General features: G+C 41.1%; 1 protein-coding gene across 1 annotated transcript in view; it reads right to left on the bottom strand.

Annotated features, from left to right (window-relative positions):
- LOC117521240 overlaps positions 1-22,355 on the bottom strand; it is a 569,076-nt gene that overhangs the window by 412,037 nt on the left and 134,684 nt on the right. The window contains exon 2 of the mRNA XM_034182574.1: positions 15,071-15,365. Coding sequence (XP_034038465.1) covers positions 15,071-15,365 — 295 coding nt within the window. The remainder of the gene's footprint in view (positions 1-15,070; positions 15,366-22,355) is intronic.

Genomic DNA, 22,355 nt, shown 5'->3' with positions numbered 1-22,355 from the left:
AGGTACACTCTGAAGAGGCCACCATCGCAGGGCCAAAATATATAGACAAACACATTCACTCACTGACACTGATGGTCAATTTAAAGTTTCCAATTGGCGCAGCAGGGAAGGTGTTGCATTCACTCTACCGTACTGTTGTGACAAAAAGGGAGCTGAGCCAAAAGGCAAAGCTCTTGATCTACTGATTAATCTTTGTTCCAACTCTCACCTATGGTCATGAGGGTTGTGGTTATGACCAAAAGAACTAGATCGCGGGTACAAGCGGCCGAAATGGGCTTCCTCAGGAGGATGGCTGGTGTCTCCCTTAGAGACAGGGTGAGATGTTGAATGATCCATGGGACGCTCGTGTAGAGTCACTGCTCCTTCGCGTTGAAAGGAGCCAGCTGAGGTGGTTCGGGCATCTGGTAAAGTTGCCTCTTGGGTGCCTCCCTAGGGAGGTGTTCCAGGCACATTCATCTGGGAGGAGACCCTGGGGAAGACCCAGGACTAGGTAAAGAGATTATATCTCCACACTGGCCTGGGAACACCTCGGGATCCCCAGTCTGGGGAAGTCTGGGGTCCCCTGCTGGAGCTGTTGCCCTCACAACCCGATCCCAGAAAAGCAGTTGAAGATGAGTGAGTGAGTGAGAACCTACATGCCTTTGGAGGTGGGAGGAAGGTGGAGCACCTGGAGGGAACACATGCAAACATGGGGACAATATGCAAACATGTGAAGCAGGGACCTTCTCACTTTATGCTAACCACTGAGCCATTGTGGTGCCCACTTCTATAAACTTGCTAAGTTAATTTCCATACATATGGCTATGCAGACCCAACAATACCTTCAGGGTGCATATAATTATAAGGATCGCAATATTTCTGTGTAGGCTCTCAGTTGTCCAGGTGGTTTCCATAGTAGAGAAGCTTCGACTGGACTGGGTTGCTTGACATGAGGACGTTTCGCTTCAAATCACAGAAGCTTCCTCAGCTAAAATTCTTGCTCTGGTAGTCTGACTTCTGTCTTGACTCTTGTAGAGAAGAATAAACCAGAAGCCAACAAAAGCTGGAGACCAGACCCCACCTACCGAGAGGCTGACTGCTATAGGCTAGTGACTAAACAATAGCTCTAATTAGCACCTATTGTGCTCTAGTTAGCACTCTCCTAATGACAGGATGGAAGCCTCCCCTGATGGCTCCCTTGACGACTCTCTCCTGATGACGTGAATGACTCATTACCATGAACAAAAGACTGAAACTGCTTTGACCTGAGTACCACATTGTAAACAGGGGACAAAGCGTGTCTGAGACCCGCTCCGCGGTTAAGGCTGGGTTTCAACTGTTTTACAAAGAAGAGATTTGACCAGTCTTGCAAAAAACATTCTTAAACAGTCTCTACACCCTTAATTCCTGCCCTATTCCCTTCAGCCAGCATAGTAAACTTTAAAACTGCAATGTTGGGGGTAAATACAGTATATCAGTGAAGGATATACCAAAAGAAGACAAACTGTTGTTGGTATTCTAACCATTGTCATTGACAAAGTTGTATGCTGTAGAAATCTAATATTGTCATATTTCTGTGCATTTAAATGTATGTAATAAAAGGCAATACTGCAAAAACAACAGCTCCAGCTGTTTCAACACATTGTTTGAGCAGTTCATGATTACACTTTGCACTCCTTTCAAATAACAGACTGCAGACTTTAGTCCCATACTGCATCAGGTTTGCTATTCTATGTCTGTTGAAGGCAAAAATCATATATGTCTCACAAGTAGCTGTTGTGGCAGTGTTATTCAACATCACCCAATATGCTCACCCTTTGTAGACCCTGCCTACATTGCATTTAAATTGCATTTTGAATTTGAAAAGGTCTGTGTGTGCATTGCCACCAACTAAAACCAAGAAAATTGGTGTGTCTGATCTGGGCAGCAGCAAACTCAAGGCCAATTGCAAGCCAAAAAGAATATTAAGATTGAACAGCAGCGCCTAAGAAAAACGTGAAAACTAATGTATTTGGGTGCCTAGGGTATGTGTGTTTGCATACATATTGTTAAACAAGAAAAGTATTTTGCAATTTCCAGTGTGGTTCTTATATGGATGAGCTCATACCTGTTACAGCTTTCACAAGGTGCCTTATTACGTTCACCAAGGATGTAACTAAATCACTGCCATTTATTTATGTCTGTCTGCTAGCAGGATCACATCAAAACTACTACGCAAGTTTTGACAAAATTTTCACCACAGATAAATATTAGGTCACGGAAGAGTCCATTGAATTTTAGAGGTGATCTGGATCCGGATTCTGGATCAAGATTTCACTTTATAAAGGCTTTGAAGGATTACAAAACTACTTCACAGATTGTCACCAAATTTGCACCACGAATAGATATTAGGGCATGGTGTTGTGGTTTTGTCAGTGTTTTAGTTGATTTAGTGTTGGTTTCTCACATCTGTCCTCAGCTCCCATCTCTTTATGTTCTCATAGTATTATTCCCAGCCTCTTATCTTGCATCACCTGTTTTCTGATCTATCATTCCCTACATCTCCCAGCTTGTTATCACTTCTTAGCATTTTACCTTTTCTCTGGTTTTTCATTATTCTCTGAGATGCTGTTATCTTCAGTTTCAAGCAAGATTCTTTATCTGCTGCCACCTGGTGTTCCTTTCATTATCCTCAGTTTCATGTGTGTCTGAATGTTTGCTTCCCTCTGGTGTTTGTTTTGGTCCCTACACGTTGTTAGTGTTGACTCATTCCACATGTTGGATTCTGCACCTGCCTCCTGATTACTTTGGGTATTTCAGTCACTGGTTGTCTGTCTTAAGGTTGCAGGTCCATTGCATTTTGTTTGTTGACAGCTTCTTGCCTCCTGCTTCCACTGGTTGTAAGTATTGTGTTGTTTTTGCACTCTGGGGTTGTACACATTTTCTAAGAAGGAAGGACTTATCTTAGTACCCCTGGCTTTGGTTTTGAACTTCCTAGTATGAGACCAAAATACTTTTTTCCCATTGGCACAGGGAGCCCCCCCAACGGAGGGGTCCCTGTACCAACAGGGTTCCCCGTCTATGGTAGCTTTTCTGACACCTCATGCTTAAAAGCCAAAATGGGTCGGTGCATGCATGCGCGCCACACATGGGCACGTGCGCGCACACAGAAAACAAATCCACTGTGCTGTCTGGAGGCTGTTGGCAGGAAGTTGGAATGAAAAGCTGGACTAATTTCTGACATGATTTTTTATTTTTTTTCGCTGCACTGAGGATGTACACAGTCTTTTTTTGGTAGTACATGCATGCACAAGCGCCGACCAGGTTGCATGTGGCCCTTGGACCCAAAAAGAACAATTTTACTCTCATCAGTCCACAAAATATTCCACCATTTCTCTTTAGGCCAGTTGATGTGTTATTTGGCAAATTGTAACCTCTTCTGCACGTCTTTTATTTAACAGAGGGACTTGTGCGGGGGGATTCTTGCAAATAAATTAGCTTCACACAGGCTTCTTCTAACTGTCACAGCACTTACAGGTAACTCCACACTGTCTTTGATCATCCTGGAGCTGATCAGTGGGTGAGCCTTTGCCATTCTGGTTATTCTTCTATCCATTTTGATGGTTGTTTTCCGTTTTCTTCCACGCGTTTGTTTTTTTTTTTTTTTTGTCCATTTTAAAGCATTGGAGATTATTGTAGATGAACAGCATATAATTTTTTGTACCTGCGTATAAGTTTTCCCCTCTCCAATCAACTTTTTAATCAAACTATGCTGTTCTTCTGAACAATGTCTTGAACGTCCCATTTTCCTCAGACTTTCAAAGAGAAAAGCATGTTCAACAGGTGCTGGCTTCATCCTTATATAGGGGACACCTGATTCACACCTGTTTGTTCCACAAAATTGACGAACTCACTGACTGAATGCCACACTACTATTATTGTGAACACCCCCTTTTCTACTTTTGTTTTTACTAATAGCCCAATTTCATAGCCTTAAGAGTGTGCATATCATGAATGCTTGGTCTTGTTGGATTTGTGAGAAGCTACTGAATCTACTGGTACCTTGTTTCCCATGTAACAATAAGAAATATACTCAAAACCTGGATTAATCTTTTTAGTCAAATAGCACTACTATTATTCTGAACACTACTGTATGACTGAGGAGGAACAGCACTTCTGGAAGTGGCCGAATGAATAGGGCAGCTTCTAGCCACCCAGCTCTGCAGACGGCTAGCACCCATCTCCCATGCACGTGCGTGAATGGGCTGGACACACAAGTTGCACAAACCATTGTGTTTACATCTGTTTATTTATTTTTCTGAGGAAAGAAATGGAAATGAAGTTTAATGCTCCTGGTTGGAGTACACTTGGTGTGCACGTATGTGAGTGGGCTGGTCGCATTCTGCTTGGCAATAGAGGAGTCATGCCAGCTAATGTAACTAAGTTTTATGTGTGGCCCGCCTGCGAATACACAATCCAGCTGTGCACGCATGCTGGAAGCATCCTGTCCAGCAGAGCGGCCGCGCGAACAGGATTTGCTGTGTTTTTTCTAAGGTCTACATTCTAATGCTGCCAGCCCGTGACAACCCTCGTGCACACAAAGACAGTGGACTTCACCTGTGTAGAGAATGTGGACGAGGTGATTCAAATTCATTGTTTTTATTTTTATTGTCAGCGCGGATGTCAATAGAAGCTGAAAGATGCAGCTCCTGGACATCATTCTGTAAGTCCGTGAGTGGTTGTTCACAACTTTTCTTCTTGTTTTTTATGATTATTATTTATTTATTATTTTTTTCTGCCTAACATCAGGGAAATTTTCACAGACTGTTTCAGATAATAACCATGTAATAGTCCACATCCAGTCTGAGCACTGCGTGCACAAACGTGCTGTCATTTCATCCGCGCCAGTGATGCTAAACATCCATGAGAATGCTGCTCAGCATTTGCATGCAAATCCTTGCGCCTGCAATGATCGTGCCAGTGCCACTCAACCTTCATGTGCACACATTTTGGGAGGACCAATTCAATGAGATTCCACATTAAAAATTTACCACCTTTTCATGTGTTTTCACGCAATTTTGTGTCTCCGCCTCCTCTCCACCAGTCACACGTCAATGAGATACTAGACTTACAGAGACAGCACACATGTCAAGCCAGAGGCAAGAGATGAAAGGGTCCCGTTGATAGAGTAAAGGTCCACTTTTGAAGACATTTTAAAGACATGTTTTACAATTAATAACAATACTGATACTGAAAATACTGATGTATTTTTAAAAAATAAAATGTCATTTTGTCAATATTACTCTAAGTGTCATAGTTTTACTACTGCAATTCTGAATTTGAATTGATGAGATTCAGTTTTTAAAAAAATGAATAAAGTAATACAAACATTAAGAAGCAGTTTGGATTGAAGGTTTTTTCCATAATGCATGACAGAGCTGTTAAATGACAAGTTTAGAAAATGGATTGATGTGCTTTAATTCTGCTCTGTGCAGAGTAATATTGAGAAAAATACAAGTATCAGATTTTATTAATCTGGCAAAGATCAATGACCTCTAGCTGACCTCAAAGTGCTTCCACCTCTGAAAATAATCTTCATAAGATACAAAAACAATCATGAATGTTTCATGATCTCCTATTGCTGACTTCATGCCTTGATTGATGTCCTAATTCCAAAAAGGAAAGGAGGAAATTGGGCCTGACCGATTATAGTAGCAGTCCAAATTCATTTGCTGTACTGTTATATACAGATGATAGTTGGTATGTGCCTGAATATGGGCGTGGGACTGTTGTTGCAGAAGAGAATCATAAGGAGGCATTTGCTCAGAGAATGGTCAGTCGGTGCATGTTTTATCCACATATCCAACATTATATATTTGTGGCAATGCAATGAGCAGAGCTGTGGTCCTCAAGAAGAGCTGCTATGTGCCTCATGGAGCTGTGCTAATCTCCCCATCTGCCCTGTGTACAGTCACAGCACACCATTGAACACAACTGCTACCCACTCCAGGCAAAGATATCACTCACCACTTGCTAAAATCTGCATTGTATTTTAATTTTAGCCTTAACAACTGAAGTTCCAATCAACATTCAAGAAGCAATGATTAATTTCAAGATTATTCACTTTTGTGTGGTCATGATGTGTCCAAACATCACAAACTTTTTTAATCACGTTCAAAGCTTCCCAACTGGTCACAACATTCTACAATGTTACTTTTACCAGAGAGTACACACATTTTCTCTCCGCAGTTACTTATCTAATTGGTTTTGCATAAAAAAAAGTAGACAATTGGGAATCAGAAAACTACAATAGAAGACCGGCTTTAGTCACAAGTTTCATTTTTGTTCATCTGCCCCACTAAATGTGTGAAAGTCTAATAACATGAAATAATTCTAACAGGTTTTGCTGGCATATATCAGACTGCAGACTGATACTCCGTGTTGTTGAATGGAGAGCAAGAATGTGGCTGGCATATAGGAATTGAACAAATGTCCTTCACTCTACCTCTACATAATCTTCAGCCTTTATTAAAAGCACATATGTTCCCATCTGAAAAGGGCACACTGGAATCCCAGGATCCTTGTTCTATAAGTTGTGCTACATGGACACAATGCTCCGTTCGGGTGGTGCAGAGGGAATACTTCACTTTCCTTCCTCTGGTACTTACCAACCAGGTGGCTGGATTTCTATTAGGCCATGTTTGCAGAGTGAATATGAGCAGGTCATTCACATTCCCGTTAATAGAAGGGCTTCTATTTGACTTTGAAAAATTGAAAAATCTATAAGCCTGTAGGGAGGCACAGCTCAAATAAGCTTTTTATTAATGTCTCATTTTACCTTACTTAATAAATGTGTTCATCAAAAAAAACCTTGAGCAGGTTAATCTGTGTTGAGTGTTATGTGTAAATATCTTAAGGCCTGGGATGGGCCTGCTTCCTTTGAATACAATATCATCATGAGGATAAATACTGTAAAATGAAGCTGTCACATGCTGAACCACAAACTGAATTGTATTGAATATAGTACGTCCTGTGCAGTCGCACAGGTTGGGCAATTCAGTTTCACAGATTCATTCTTACTTTGGATACTTAACTCAGCCTTGAGTTTAAACCACACTATTCTTTTCAGTATTTAATTCATTATTTATTTATTAATTCATTCATTCATTTTAAATGAGTATTTGCTTACAGGTGCACACACTTATTACCCATACTTTTAACTACAAGATTTTTTGCCAGTATGATGCTCAAATGAAAATGTACATCTTACCGCCAGCATAACAGTGCAATTTGTTGGTGTATTTACATTTACATAAACCATATTCAACAGACTGTATTTCCCATGTATTTTTATTGAATATTAGACGAGAGCCTATGGCAATATTTAATTTTTAGAAAATGAAGTTCTCTTGCAATTGCAAGGGAACATTGCAATTATTTTGTATCCCCAAGTGAAATCCCTGATAGTTTTGTTGGAAAGACATTTATTTTGGTTTCTCCCATTTTGCTCAAGGTTGCCACATCAGATTTGGTATGGAGCTGCATGTCAATTCAGCACAGGTTTTACACAAGCAACTCCAGATGTAGAAACGGATTCAAGCATGGGTTGCCTTGAACTGGGTATATTTTTGTTGGGTCGCAAATGTACTAACTGCTTGCACCACTGTGTTGCAAGTGTCAGAACATAAAGTAAACTAAAAATGAATTTGGAAATAAATTTAATCACCTTGTGAGCTTTAGAAACAATGTTATTTAAATGTTAGGGTAAAGCCACCGTCACGCATAGTAATAATGTGCAGGAACCAGCCTGACACAGCAAATATTGCCATAATCCAATGCGGTCGAGAGGAAAAGAGGCGTGGTCAGCAGTGTCAGAACGCATCCAGATTACCTCGTCCACACCTGCACAATGGCATCCAAAGCACAGACGCAGACTGCTGTCAGATGACCATAAAAGGCGCTGAAGACTGCCCGATGTCCAAACATCTGGATGGAAAACACGGAACCAGAGTGGGAGGCAGCGCTGTGTTCCTCACGCGCATATGCGTGAGTGTGCGTCGCATGAGTTTGCGGCGTGCCTGGCACATGTGCGCCCTGCGCACACACATGGGGCTGAAATTATCACTCAGCCATGTTCTGTCTGTGTATGTGCATGTGCATGCATAATGTTACATGAGCCACTGCACGTGCCACTGGACAGATTTGCTTAAGGTTTTCTAGCAGTGGGCCAAACAGTCCCATGCATCAGATGGAGCCTTTTCAGTGAACTTCAATTTATTTTTTTATTTTCTGCTCACTTCAGCAGCACAACAGAACTCTGGACACCGCGATGGTTGAATTATCATATGGGATTTATTTTTGCGTGGTTCATTCCAGCACACAGCAGTCGGGTGAGAGGATTTTAATCACAGGCTGTGGTCCCAGCTTCACGTCCACCTCTGCGCTGTGAAACACTCTTGGACCACTGTTGGAGGTGAGAGTCATGTTTATTCATGCTGTTACGGCCTGGCACAAGAGTTCCATGTCTTATCACCTACAGAGTTAGAAGGTGATCATATATTGCAGTGGTGAGATCCGTTCAGCTCCGAGCCTGACGTGTGCAATGACACATTACTGCACAGCACATACAGGTGCAGCTGCCCGTGTTATGATGGAAACAATAGTTCACATTATTTACATCGCCCAAGGGAAGGAATGGACAAACATCTGTACTGTAAGGTTTACTGTGGATAGAACAGCCTGTTCAGACTTGCGGTGGCGTGCGCTCAGTAGCACATGGTGCTTTTGGTTTGATTGCCACTGTTCACATTCACTGTGCATGACAATAATTATGAATTATTGTCATGATGAAGCGTGCCACATATATTTCAACAGTTCCTTTGCTGTCCGGGGGGGTGGACATTATTATACGTGGCACTTGCAGGTCATACTGGCAATCTTTGCCATGCCAGATCCATGTCGAGGTTCCCTCTTATGCGCTCAAATCATTTCGGATCCTGTTTTGCTGCCATGAGAATATGTAAGTTGTGGTCAGATGGTCCTCAGATTGCACATGTACTGCCGTCGGATAGGTGTCCCATCCCGACGCCGCCCGGAGCACATGTGCATCACACTCGGGGCCGCCAGCCGATTTGGACCAACTGTGTGGATTCTCGCAGATAGCTGTCAGAACATTTTGGAACTGAAACCCGACACTTTTCAGATGTGCACTGATTCGTCATTCTGACGCCATTTTGCGTGATTCTGGCTATGTGTGATGGGGGTATAACTCAAGACAAAAGCCTTCAAGTAATAACTGGCTGCTTCTCAGTTCACAGTATAACTTGACAGCTTAACAGTCAAGTCAGTATTCCCAACTGTTTTCTGTAGAAATCAGTTAACCCTTTAAGCCCTGAGAGGGTGAAGGCCTGTTCCAAAAGGCTGTATTGGTCACAAGATGATGTGACAATGTCAACTAAATATATCCAACTGACAAAGGGGCCAAGTCATGTTTGGGAACATGCATCGGTGCCATATGTCAGATAAACCACAACACAGAACCAACTTGGACCACGAATGGCAAACACCAGGCAAAGAACCAGCCCCAAGCAGACCAAGATGCTTCAAGAATTAAAATGAAAATTTGTACTGAGCTAGTACTTAGATGGGAGATGGGAGATAGATGGATGCGTTAAGAAGCGCATCCAAACAACAACACTGAAATAGTCCTTAAGCCAGGGAAAAGTTTATTAAATGTTATTCTATTTTTTTAAACATTGCACTAAAGGTTTTGCTATTGCTTCTTCTCTAACTTTCATTCCTTGTGACATCATAAAGGCATACAACATGCACTACAATATCCATGCACACGTTTATTGGTTGGTGTTCACACAGATGAACTGAGGACCCTGAGGGTTGCCTATGTGGAGACACCATTAAAAAGAACCATTGTTAAAGCCTTGAACATGGTATGAATTTTCAGATGTGTACAGCTTGAAAGAGCTGTATAATTACGTGTTGCTATTTACTGTTGATTAAAATGGGTAAAGCTTAATTAATTGCTATATAATGCTTTTAGGCTTACTGTAAGTTACATATTCTAAAGTAAGACTGTTGTTTCTACCTGTCCACATTAAATAGGCATGAATTTTAAGAAAACCAACATCTGGAATAGTGCAGTTTATTCTCATAAAAATTTGTAATAAATTGTACAAAAGGTAATGCACAAGAATCTGTACATATGCCATACATTTATGAGCTGGGGCTGGTGATGTCATAAAACTGGAGAATTTTCCCATCCAAAAAAAGTGGAAATTCATGTGATCATTATTTTTAATTCTAACCCTAACGTATCAAAACACAAACACCCCTTTCTGGATGTCATACACAAAATGCTTGTTGTGCATACATAATTCATGAGAACACACTGAATAGTGACACCTTACAAATGTGCACAGCATAAAACATACACTGACCACATGGAAGTGAAAGCAGCATCTTTGAAGGCTTAATCAAAATTCAGTATTGCTATTAAAAAGCCATCTCCCTGTGCCACACTGAGTGAGTTTCAACTGCAGCAGGTTTTGTAACCATACAAAACATATTTTAAAATTCTTTATGATGATAGCTAAAAAGACTGAATGTACTGTAAATGTGTGATATACTGTGAATAATATCTGAGGAGGCAGGAATGTTATGGCAGCAGAATTTGATGATCATAGCTAATAGCTGCAGACGTGACTGCCCCATATTATCCAAGGCTACATTTACATGCTCACACTATATTACACACTTCATTGTGGCTGACTAGAAACACTTTTCCTAAAACTGTTTACATTCCAGTTTATTTCATAGACATTTGAATTTTCTGACACTGATAAAAATGTTTGTTCTATATACGTGTCAATACTATCTAAGGGCCCCGTCACACATAACATGAAAGACACAGAAACTCTGCGAACCAAGAATGAAATGGGGGACCACATGTGCACGATACACCGACGGTTCGTGCATGATCGTGCACATGCACGAACACAGTGTGAGCAGCTGGAATGTGTTGCACCACATCGCGCTGCTGCTGTGAAGGAAAAAAAAACACACACACCATAAAAAATACAGCAATTTACTGAATCCCTCTTGTCAAGCAGACAACCCAAGTATGAACCGCCTGTTCCTCTGTAGATGACTCATGGTCACAGACATACAGTCATGTAATGACATGAATGAAGCAGTGCTCTCTCATTAAGTCTTATTATGACCAGCCATCCAGCCGGGTATATAAATAACTGCTACAATCACTGAACACTGATAGAGCAGATATTGGTGTATAATTAGTGAAAATCATTGGGTTGATATAAATAATAAATAAAAGTTAAATAACCCTGGTTAAATAAAAAATTAATGCCACTCACGGGATTCAAACCTGCAATTTACAAAAGTTCTGATTAACAGACGGAAACATTACCACTGTGCTACAATCTCTGTCTTATAACAGAAGCATAAAATGCCTAAAATCAACAAGGAGAAATTTGAGATGTATAGAAGAGGATGTTTTCATCATCTTTAATTACAGTGAAAAAAGCATTGTAATAACTGACAAAACAGCATTTGTTAAAGCATATTTTTGGTGATACATGACTGAAAGTGCAATATTTGTCACTCTGTTGGTTTGTCACCTGCGGTGTGCCGCTAACAGGACACGCGTTTTGGGTGGGGCCCACGTGTCCTGTCAGACAGACTTGACATTCAGATCACCTACTGCGTGTCCACATGAACTGATGGTCCATTTCAGGTGGGACAGCCTGTCAATGTGCGCACTGTGCATGCTCTCCAGTCTGTCACAAAAGCAATATATATATGTTTTATGTTTTTTCACGTGAGGATAGCATACCAACTCACGGCGTAGTCTTCTAAGGTGATGTCCGTCGTAACACGGTGTGTTGTCCAGCTATGACTCACAGGTCCAGAGATCTCAACAACAGCGGCTGGCACAGACACGGCCACTTTACCAAACAAACTCAGCTCAAAGACAAAAGTGTCATTCTCTGTTCCTTTAATTGTCCTGTTTTTAATTTAATACATCATGTGCACTGAGCCGCTGCCAGCTGGACCTGCCATAAAGTGAAACTTGATCCAGAATCCAGATCTGGATCCAGATCACCTCCAAAACTGAATGAAGTCTTCCATGGCCTAATATGTATCTATAGTGCAAATTTTGTGAGAATTTGTGCAGTAGTTTTGATGTAATCCTACCAACAGCAATCCCTCAAAGCCTATATAAATTGAAACTTGAGCTAGAATCCGAATCCAGATCACCTCCAAAATTTAATGGAGTCTTCCTTAGTATAATATCTGTCTGTTGAAAATTCTGTCATAATCTGTGCAGTAGTTTTGACGTAATTTTGCTAACAGACAGACAAATAAATAAATAAACACCAATGACTTTATAACGTCCTTGGCAAATGTAATAAACAACAAACATCAGCTAAATAGAATATGACAAATTATAGTCAATACTATAGCAAAGAGGACAATGTTGAATGTATTTCTATTTAAATAAGGTATTTGCTGCTGCTGTCCAGTTCCACACAAATATACACTCAACAAAAATATAAACACAACACTTTTGGTTTTGCTCCCATTTTGTATGAGATGAACTCAAAGATCTAAAACTTTTTCCACATACACAATATCACCATTTCCCTCAAATATTGTTCACAAACCAGTCTAAATCTGTGATAGTGAGCACTTCTCCTTTGCTGAGATAATCCATCCCACCTCACAGGTGTACCATATCAAGATGCTGATTAGACACCATGATTAGTGCACAGGTGTGCCTTAGACTGTCCACAATAAAAGGCCACTCTGAAAGGTGCAGTTTTGTTTTATTGGGGGGGGATACCAGTCAGTATCTGGTGTGACCACCATTTGCCTCATGCAGTGCAACACATCTCCTTTGCATAGAGTTGATCAGGTTGTCAATTTTGGCCTGTGGAATTTTGGTCCACTCCTCTTCAGTGGCTGTGCGAAGTTGCTGGATATTGGCAGGAACTGGTACACGCTGTCGTATACGCCGGTCGAGAGCATCCCAAACATGCTCAATGGGTGACATGTTTGCCACTCTGAAAGGTGCAGTTTTATCACACAGCACAATGCCACAGATGTCGCAAGATTTGAGGGAGTGTGCAATTGGCATGCTCACAGCGGGAATGTCAACCAGAGCTGTTGCTCGTGTATGGAATGTTCATTTCTCTACCATAAGCCGTCTCCAAAGGCGTTTCAGAGAATTTGGCAGTACATCCAAACAGCCTCACAACCGCAGACCACGTGTAACCACACCAGCCCAGGACCTCCACATCCAGCATGTTCACCTCCAAGATCGTCTGAGACCAGCCACTCGGACAGCTGCTGAAACAATAGGTTTGCATAACCAAAGAATTTCTGCACAAACTGTCAGAAACCATCTCAGGGAAGCTCATCTGCATGCTCGTCGTCCTCATCGGGGTCTCGACCTGACTCCAGCTCGTCATCGTAACCGACTTGAGTGGGCAAATGCTCACATTCGCTGGTGTTTGGCACGTTGGAGAGGTGTTCTCTTCACGGATGAATCCCGGTTCACACTGTTCAGGGCAGATGGCAGACAGTGTGTGTGGCGTCGTGTGGGTGAGCGGTTTTCTGATGTCAATGTTGTGGATCGAGTGGCCCATGGTGGCGGTGGGGTTGTGGTATGGACAGGCGTCTGTTATGGACGAAGAACACAGGTGCATTTTATTGATGGCATTTTGAATGCACAGAGATACCGTGACGAGATCCTGTTGCAGTAGGATAACGCACGGCCCCATGTTGCAAGGATCTGTACACAATTCTTGGAAGCTGAAAATGTCCCAGTTCTTGCATGGCTGGCATACTCACCGGACATGTCACCCATTGAGCATGTTTGGGATGCTCTGGACCGGCGTATACGACAGCGTGTACCAGTTCCTGCCAATATCCAGCAACTTCGCACAGCCATTGAAGAGGAGTGGACCAACATTCCATAGGTCACAATTGACAACCTGATCAACTCTATGCGAAGGAGATGTATTGCACTGCATGAGGCAAATGGTGGTCACACCAGATACTGACTGGTATCCCCCCCCCAATAAAACAAAACTGCACCTTTCAGAGTGGCCTTTTATTGTGGGCAGTCTAAGGCACACCTGTGCACTAATCATGGTGTCTAATCAGCATCTTGATATGACACACCTGTGAGGTGGGATGGATTATCTCAGCAAAGGAGAAGTGCTCACTATCACAGATTTAGACTGGTTTGTGAACAATATTTGAGGGAAATGGTGATATTGTGTATGTGGAAAAAGTTTTAGATCTTTGAGTTCATCTCATACAAAATGGGAGCAAAACCAAAAGTGTTGCGTTTATATTTTTGTTGAGTGTAGGTTCAGCAAGTTTTGTTGAAAGGGATTCCAGAGGTACAGTTGTGTATAACGTGTAACTTTGTGGCTACAGTGCTTTAATTTTGAAGTAAATCTTAATATCAAGCCAGCAGCAGCAGAGGAAAAGATAATAACCTCTGCAGTGGTAATTTTTTACTTCTTTTTGATTAAATTTAAAACCAAATCTTTTCTGTAAGTTCAGTCAACAGCCAACCCAAGAAAGTTCTTACCCTGATCTTTGGAGAATACATTTAACCACAAGATATCAGAGACATTTTTTTTTTCCATGTAAACCACTGACAGGATTGTAAATGAGGGTGTTATCTAATTTTCAGAGGTCATTTGGTCAAAGTATCCGATTCGCTGTGAAAGATTTCATTATTCGTCAGTGGGTGGATGGCAGATGGAGTTTTGAAAGTAATTTATCCACACTCTAATTTGGGGAAAGATGCAGTAAATTGGGTTTTTGTGAACAGCTGATTAAGAAGGATTACAGATTTAGTGATTGTATTATGGGAATATTTTTCCTTCTGGTTATAAACAGTTGATGGACAGGGTTTCTATTTCTTGACATATTAAAAACAAAGGGATAGAAGATAGCCTCAAACTATAAAACAAGCTACACATTTTTTTCTCTATACATCTTTAGCTCAAAATGAATTATGATCCCAAACTCCCTCTAGCCTCCCCGGTTACAGTACCTATATTTGCCATCTCGGGCACAATGGCGCTGTAGGGACCATCATCGAAGACCGGCGGGTTGTCATTGATGTCTTGCACCCGAATTATGAACTGTGAAGATGGCTCCAGGGCGCGGTCCGTCTGCCTGTCAGTGGCCGTGGCAATGAGACGGTACTCGTCCTTCTCCTCACGGTCCAGTGGCTTGGTGACATGGATGTTACCCGTTTTCTCATCTATCACAAAAACTGAGCCTGCCCCTTCGCCTCGCAGAATGTACTTAGTGCGTCCATCATTCCTGTCCATGTCAGTGTGAAGCTAGGTGAAAAAAGAACATCAGACAAAAGGAAGCAAGAAGGAGTGAGAGGAAAAGGACAAACAAAAACATAAAGGGAGGGAAGAAAAGACAACAGTAAACATCAGTTAAAAATTTCATTTGTTTTTCTCGAGACAGAGCAGACAAAACAAGCTGATTATCTACTGCGTGCCTCCTGGATATAAAGAATCCAAACAGAGACAGATGAAAGAAATTCTCACCTCATTCACACACTCGACTGTGCAACATTACAGTTGTGAAAGAGAATCTCCTAAACTCAATGATATTAAAAAACACATGCTCGGCTGCTTCATCTTAAACCCTTCATTGACCCCCCAGCAGCTGGAGATGGCTCACGTTTGATCATCAATACACACACAATGCCCTGTGTACTTACTGAAAACATCTAAAAGGAATAACGAACATTAGGCCGATCAATTATTGGCAAACTAATAGGCGTGCATGAGAGAGCTCGGAAAGGTATGTGGGACTGGGACACAGCGTATCGATGACAGCCCTGTACTGTGCTGTATTGGATCAGCGCCCAACGGGGCAGCTGAACTGTGAAGACACTGACATCCTCTCATGCGGGGCAAAGTAATATCAGGGAAGCTTCCACACTGTCCTCTATCCAAGACAAGAGAGACAGAGCAGAATGTGCACAGCACATCAAGATTCAATCTCATTACCCGACACCAACGTGCACTGAATAGCAACTGTGACAGAAAAAAAAAAAAAAAAGCTAATTCAACCCCCACCCCCATGAAAGTGTGACACTGCGACTTGAGTCAGAGAGTAGAGCACAATCCCGCCTGGGGAAGCGGGTTGGGGGCGGTTAGCTCAGGAAAGCATTGTTGCGTGGCAACAGCTAAGTACATTTGCCAAATGAAATGAGATTGGATATTGTGAATCGAAATGTTCATTTACTTTGAGGATCGCCATTTTTCAAGAGGTGGGAAAGCAGCGAGGTTACTGCAGCCTCCCTGGGGAGTAAACGATATCTACAGATTCTGAACGACAAGGTTGTTTAATTATCACTGTGAAAGTAAACACAAGTCCAAACTGTGCAAAAGTTGAAAGCTGAAACTGTGTGAACAATCCGACGTGACGCAATACTTTGCCTTTGAAAGATCCATTTATTTTCATGACAGTGAAAATGTGAAAGCACTCTCGTTGACAGAGAGGGAGACGTTAAGAAGCAGAATGTACCAAGCAAATTAGAAATAGACTCACTGCTGGTCTGAAGGCTTTTTTCTGTAACCATGTACTCTGAAGTGCAACTGAATGGCTTGGCCTCATCTTTAATCAGCAGTGAGATAAAATAGCTTCAGCATATCATGTTCCTCTTCCAAGTGAGCACAAGATGTAATTTCAATGTTGATTTTTGGTTGAACTGGGTGATATCCATCTAAATGTCTTTACACCCACTTTTAAACCAGCAAAAATGCACCAACATTATCAACATGTCACAAACATGAATTTATTTCATTAAATGAGTGATTCATTCAGATGAAGTTTTAAACAGCAGTAATACAGATTATTGTGGTGAAATTTCTCCAAATTCATTTTTCACTGGTCAGTGAAATGTGGTTTACAAAAAACATCTTTTCAACGCATTTATGATAATGTCACACTCGGTACTTCCACTGCTGTCTCTCACACACAAAACAAACAAAAAAAAAAAAACAGAAAAGTTTATGTCATTCACAGTGTGAGGGAGTCTTTAGGCCTAAGCTAAAGCTAGCATGCTAATGCTGACTGAGCTTCATCAAAAATTCCCCCAAACTATTTTAACCACATGTTTTTGTGTAATGTTTGGTCATTGCTTCATAACAATTAATAATTTTGTGCAGCCTGATTTTTTTTTTTTTGTTTGTTTGTTTGTTTCATTTTCCTGCCCATTTCACACCACAAATACACTACTGGAAGCTAACTGATGTGCTAACATCATCACAATGCAGAAAACGATGATTAAATGCAGGGTTGCCAACTTCGGGATTTTGGCAGTGCACGCCATAATTTTTTGTAACCCTAACTCTAATTAAAAAAAACTGTCCTCCTTTACTAATAAAGATAATATTATAAGGGAAACTGTGTTTGATTCTTCTCCTCTCCACATCCATGATTCCAAAATATTTCAATAAGCTCATGTACAGACATGTAAGAGGCAAATAATAATAAAAAAATACTTAAAATGGCTGGGGGTAAAGAGGGCCCTGGTTGGGGGGTCTGAAGCTGAAGGGTTTTAGCCATGCTAATGCTCCCCAGAACCATTTTCTGCAGTGAATTTGCAAGGAGAGTTAGGGAGGATGGAGGCAGAAGTTTATCTAACTTTTTACAAGCTGGAAAAATCTATCTTCATATGCCATTAGCTTCTGTTCCCGTGTGAGTGTTGTCCACAACCGGAGAGAAGAGGAACAAACACTGCTGAAATGATCTTGTTTTTAAATAAAAACCTTTGAAGCCCCCAAATCCCCTTCATTTTGGTCATAACAGTCCATAGTTGAGCAAACATTTCACAATTTATAACTCTACATACAGTATTTTATGATGGCACAATCATACTATAACACAAGTATATTGTGTTATAGCAACATAACACATATAACATATAACACAATGTAACGTGCTGGTAAAATGAAATTATGAGTAAATCCTGTGTAAAATATATTGGTCTTGACTTTGATCAGACCTTATCTGGTGATCTTATAGCTGACAAAGTGATCAGCAAGTAAAATGCAAAATTAAATAAAATTCTTATACAGATGGGCCAAAGATTTGGCTTTGCATGAGAAAACTTCTTCCATCAGCCTTGATACAATGTCACATGAACTCTGCCAGTGTAGCCTGGTATTCTGGCCTGACTGAGTGTAATCAAGGGAGGTTGCAGATAATGCAGAACAAGATCATTGGCTCTCTCCTCTCTGCACAACCCCGGACTCACACAGGCCTGGCCAAATTTAGAGCTCAGAGTTCAACATTTCTGTGAAGGCTCTCAGTTGTCCAGGTGGTTGCAATAGTAGAGAAACTTTCGACTGGACTGGGTTGCTTGACGCGAGGACGTTTCGCTTCTAATCACAGAAGCTTCTTGCTCTGAGCAACCCAGTCCACTCGAAGATTCAAGCTCCTCTACTCAGAGTTCAATCATTAAAATTGAATCATATGTTTATTAGAGTGAATAAGCAAGCCCCAAATTACTTGATCACTTCTTTTAAATTTACAGCTGCGCAGCACAATATTAATACTCGTTTGAGTACCTTGTCACCGGTCATTCCTCAGGTGAAGACCCGTGGGGCTTCGTCCTTCAGGTCCACTGGAGCTAAACTATTTAATGGTCCGTCTCGTCAAATTACAGTTTGTGAATCAAAGGCTCTTTTTAAAAACAGGGTCAGTTTTTATTCCAAGAAGTGGCTCAACAAGACAACAATGAATTTATAAAAAAAAAAAAACTATATATTTTTATTACTGTTATGGGCTTTATGTATATATGAATGTATGTATGTTTGCCTGTGAGTATTTTGTTGGGCCACAATGGAAACAAGCTTTTTTTTTTTTTTTTTTGCTTTTTTTGTTACCCTGTGTTTTATGTATTTATGTGTTTGGTTAATACATTTTTGTATAATTTTTGCATGTTCACATTTTATACAAATTAAAATCTTGTAGTTCCTAGGGTTTGTAAGAGTAGATTGGGAGGCAGAGCCTTCAGCTTTCAGGCTCCTCTCCTGTGGAACCAGCTCCCAATTCAGATCAGGGAGACAGACACCCTCTCTACTTTTAAGATTAGGCTTAAAACTTTCCTTTTTACTAAAGCTTATAGTTAGGGCTGGATCGGGTGACCCTGAACCATCCCTTAGTTATGCTGCTATAGACGTAGACTGCTGGGGGGTTCCCATGATGCAGTGTTTCTTTCTCTTTTTGGCTCTGTATGCACCACTCTGCATTTAATCATTAGTGATCGATCTCTGCTCCCCTCCACAGCATGTCTTTTTCCTGGTTCTCTCCCTCAGCCCCAACCAGTCCCAGCAGAAGACTGCCCCTCCCTGAGCCTGGTTCTGCTGGAGGTTTCTTCCTGTTAAAAGGGAGTTTTTCCTTCCCACTGTAGCCAAGTGCTTGCTCACAGGGGGTCGTTTTGACCGTTGGGGTTTTACATAATTATTGTATGGCCTTGCGTTACAATATAAAGCGCCTTGGGGCAACTGTTTGTTGTGATTTGGCGCTATATAAAAAAAATTGATTGATTGATTGATTGATTGAGTTGTCCCATGCAAGTGCTATGTTAAAGATTGGCCAGCAATGTTTCTGTGTAGGCTCTCAGTTGTCCAGGTGGTTTCCATAGTAGAGAAGCTTGAATCTTCGACTGGACTGGGTTGCTTGACGTGAGGACGTTTCGCTTCAAATCACAGAAGCTTCCGCAGCTAAAATTCTTGCTCTGGTAGTCTGACTTCTGTCTTGACTCTTGTAGAGAAGAATAAACCAGAAGCCAACAAAAGCTGGAGTTTTTAACCTAACCAGACCCCTCCTACCGAGAGGCTGACTGCTATAGGCTAGTGACTAAACAATAGCTCTAATTAGCACCTATTGTGCTCTAGTTAGCACTCTCCTAATGATGGGATGGAAGCTGATGGCTCCCTTGACGACTCTCCTGATGACGTGAATGACTCATTACCATGAACAAAAGACTGAAACTGCTTTGACCTGAGTACGCCATTGTAAACAGGGGACAAAGCATGTCTGAGACCCGCCCCCCGGTTAAGGCTGAGTCAAGACAGAAGTCAGACTACCAGAGCAAGAATTTTAGCTGAGAAAGCTTCTGTGATTTGAAGCGAAATGTCCTCACGTCAAGCAACCCAGTCCAGTCGAAGATTCAAGCTTCTCTACTATTGGCCAGCAAATGTCGCCATATTTAATTGCTTCAACCACTGAACCATTTTAACACAATTGCTTCATCTTTATTCAGTGTTTCAAATCAATAAAATGCATCAGCAACCACACGTTTTCAGAGCATGTGCACAAATAGACTTACAATCATTAATACTTGCTAACTAGGACATTAAATAACATACGATATGCCCTTTAAATGACCTCGTTTGCAACTAGTTGAAGTCTGTAGCCAACTGTCTCAACACACAATTAGTCTGATGAGGCTCTGTCTGTAGTGGCAAGGGGCCCAAAGTTAGGCTTTTGATGGGCTTACCTTGTTATCTAAAACTTTTTATGCCGCATCAGTGGCTGACTCAATCAGCTATAAGCTCCGAAGCTTTGCTTGAACTCTCTTCATGCGCAGCTGAAGTATCAGTTGACAGGTTTTCAGCAAATCAGTGATCACAGAATACTGCAGTGACAGTGTTGTCAGCAGACAGTGTTAACAGCTGTTTCGGGTGCACGTCTTACACTCCTCTCTTTTCGTTATGAAACAATGCGCTGTGGTCTGGTCTGGTCTAATCTAGTCATCAACAAAAATAAACATGAGATATTTTTATTTTGGCGTGACATTTCTTACTTGAGCGTGAGATTGGTGCTGAAAGCACGAGTCTCACGCCAGATGCGTGAGAGTTGGCAACCCTGTTAAATGTGCTGTATTTTAGTGTTTTTTGCCTTTTTACCTGCTGTATTTTGTCCCGTTTCTGAGAATCAAGGTGGGAAAAAGTAATTTGCTTTTGTTATCTTTTGTCAAATTGTGTTATGTGCATGTAATATTGCCAAATAAATACATCCAAATGTACTTTCTTTACAAATGTTTGTACTTAATTTGTATGTTAAACTATAATTACAGCACCTACAGTTATTTTGAAAAATCTCAAGCTTTCATGTTAGGTTTATGGTATAAAGCACTTGAGAGGTTTGTTCATATAAAGGCATTATGTGCAACATTCAGTCTCTATAGATCTCAATATTTGCTTACAAATATATAAGGTAGTAATATTGTTTGGAGGACAGCATGAAAGTTTGATTGCATGTGTGTTTATCTGATCTACACCAAGTCAACTTTGGCTTTTGGATGTTGTGATTTGTCTGCAGTATGTGCAGAAGCTGGCAAAATGTCTTTACGCGTATTTACGTATTTCCCCAGGAGATGATTCTCTGACAATTGCTGGACATCCAAAGAACTGAACATCTGCAGGGTCCGCCAAAGAGAAAATTAAAAACCCTCAATGTACTGAAGACTGCAGGGTAGAAGATGTCTTCCAACCATTTTCTAAACCCACGTGTTCCAGTTCAGAGTCGTGAGGTGCTGGAGCCAACCGTTCCCAGTGATCCAGAGGATGCACATCCATTTCTTACATTAAAAAGTAAATAAAAATTTTCTTGTAGCTCTTTCATATGAACCACAAAATATGCAGCATATTTTAAATTAGTTGGTCTGGGCTGTGCAGGGTACAAGGTGTGCAGAAGTGGTGGTGTACATCTATCACAGGATGCATAATTTTTCCAAAAATGGTTATTCAATGTAAATTTATATTGTCCATCACCGCTGACAGTTTTTGACAGACCATGGCGTGGTGAGTATACACTCAGATTTAATAAACTTTACTTTTATATGGCAAGAAACAATACTAAACAATTATGTCCTCTTACGTAAATCAATTGTTTGTCCTAAATTGATGCATTTATTGAACTGACTATACGAGGTCTCTTAGATAATAAACCGACCCTTTTATTTTTTTTTTTAACTATATGGATTTGAATGACATGCGATTACACCAATCATGCTTGAACCCTCGTGCGCATGCGTGAGTTTTTTCACGCGTGTCGGTGACGTCATTTCCCTGTGGGCAGGCCTTGAGTGAGATGTGGTCCCGCCCTCTCGGCTGAATTCCTTTGTTTCACACGCTGCTCGAGACGGCGCGCATTGCTTTATCAAAATTTTTTCTGGACCTGTGAGGAATATCCAAGTGGACACTATTCGAGAAATTAAGATGGTTTTCTGTGAAAAGTTTAACGGCTGATGAGAGATTATGGGGTGTTTCTGTCGGTGTAAGGACTTCCCACGG

The sequence above is a fragment of the Thalassophryne amazonica genome, chromosome 12, assembly GCF_902500255.1.
Source record: "Thalassophryne amazonica chromosome 12, fThaAma1.1, whole genome shotgun sequence".
Lineage (NCBI taxonomy): Eukaryota > Metazoa > Chordata > Actinopteri > Batrachoidiformes > Batrachoididae > Thalassophryne > Thalassophryne amazonica.
Note: the sequence above shows the minus strand (reverse complement) of the source record. Positions and strands in the feature narration are given on the sequence as shown.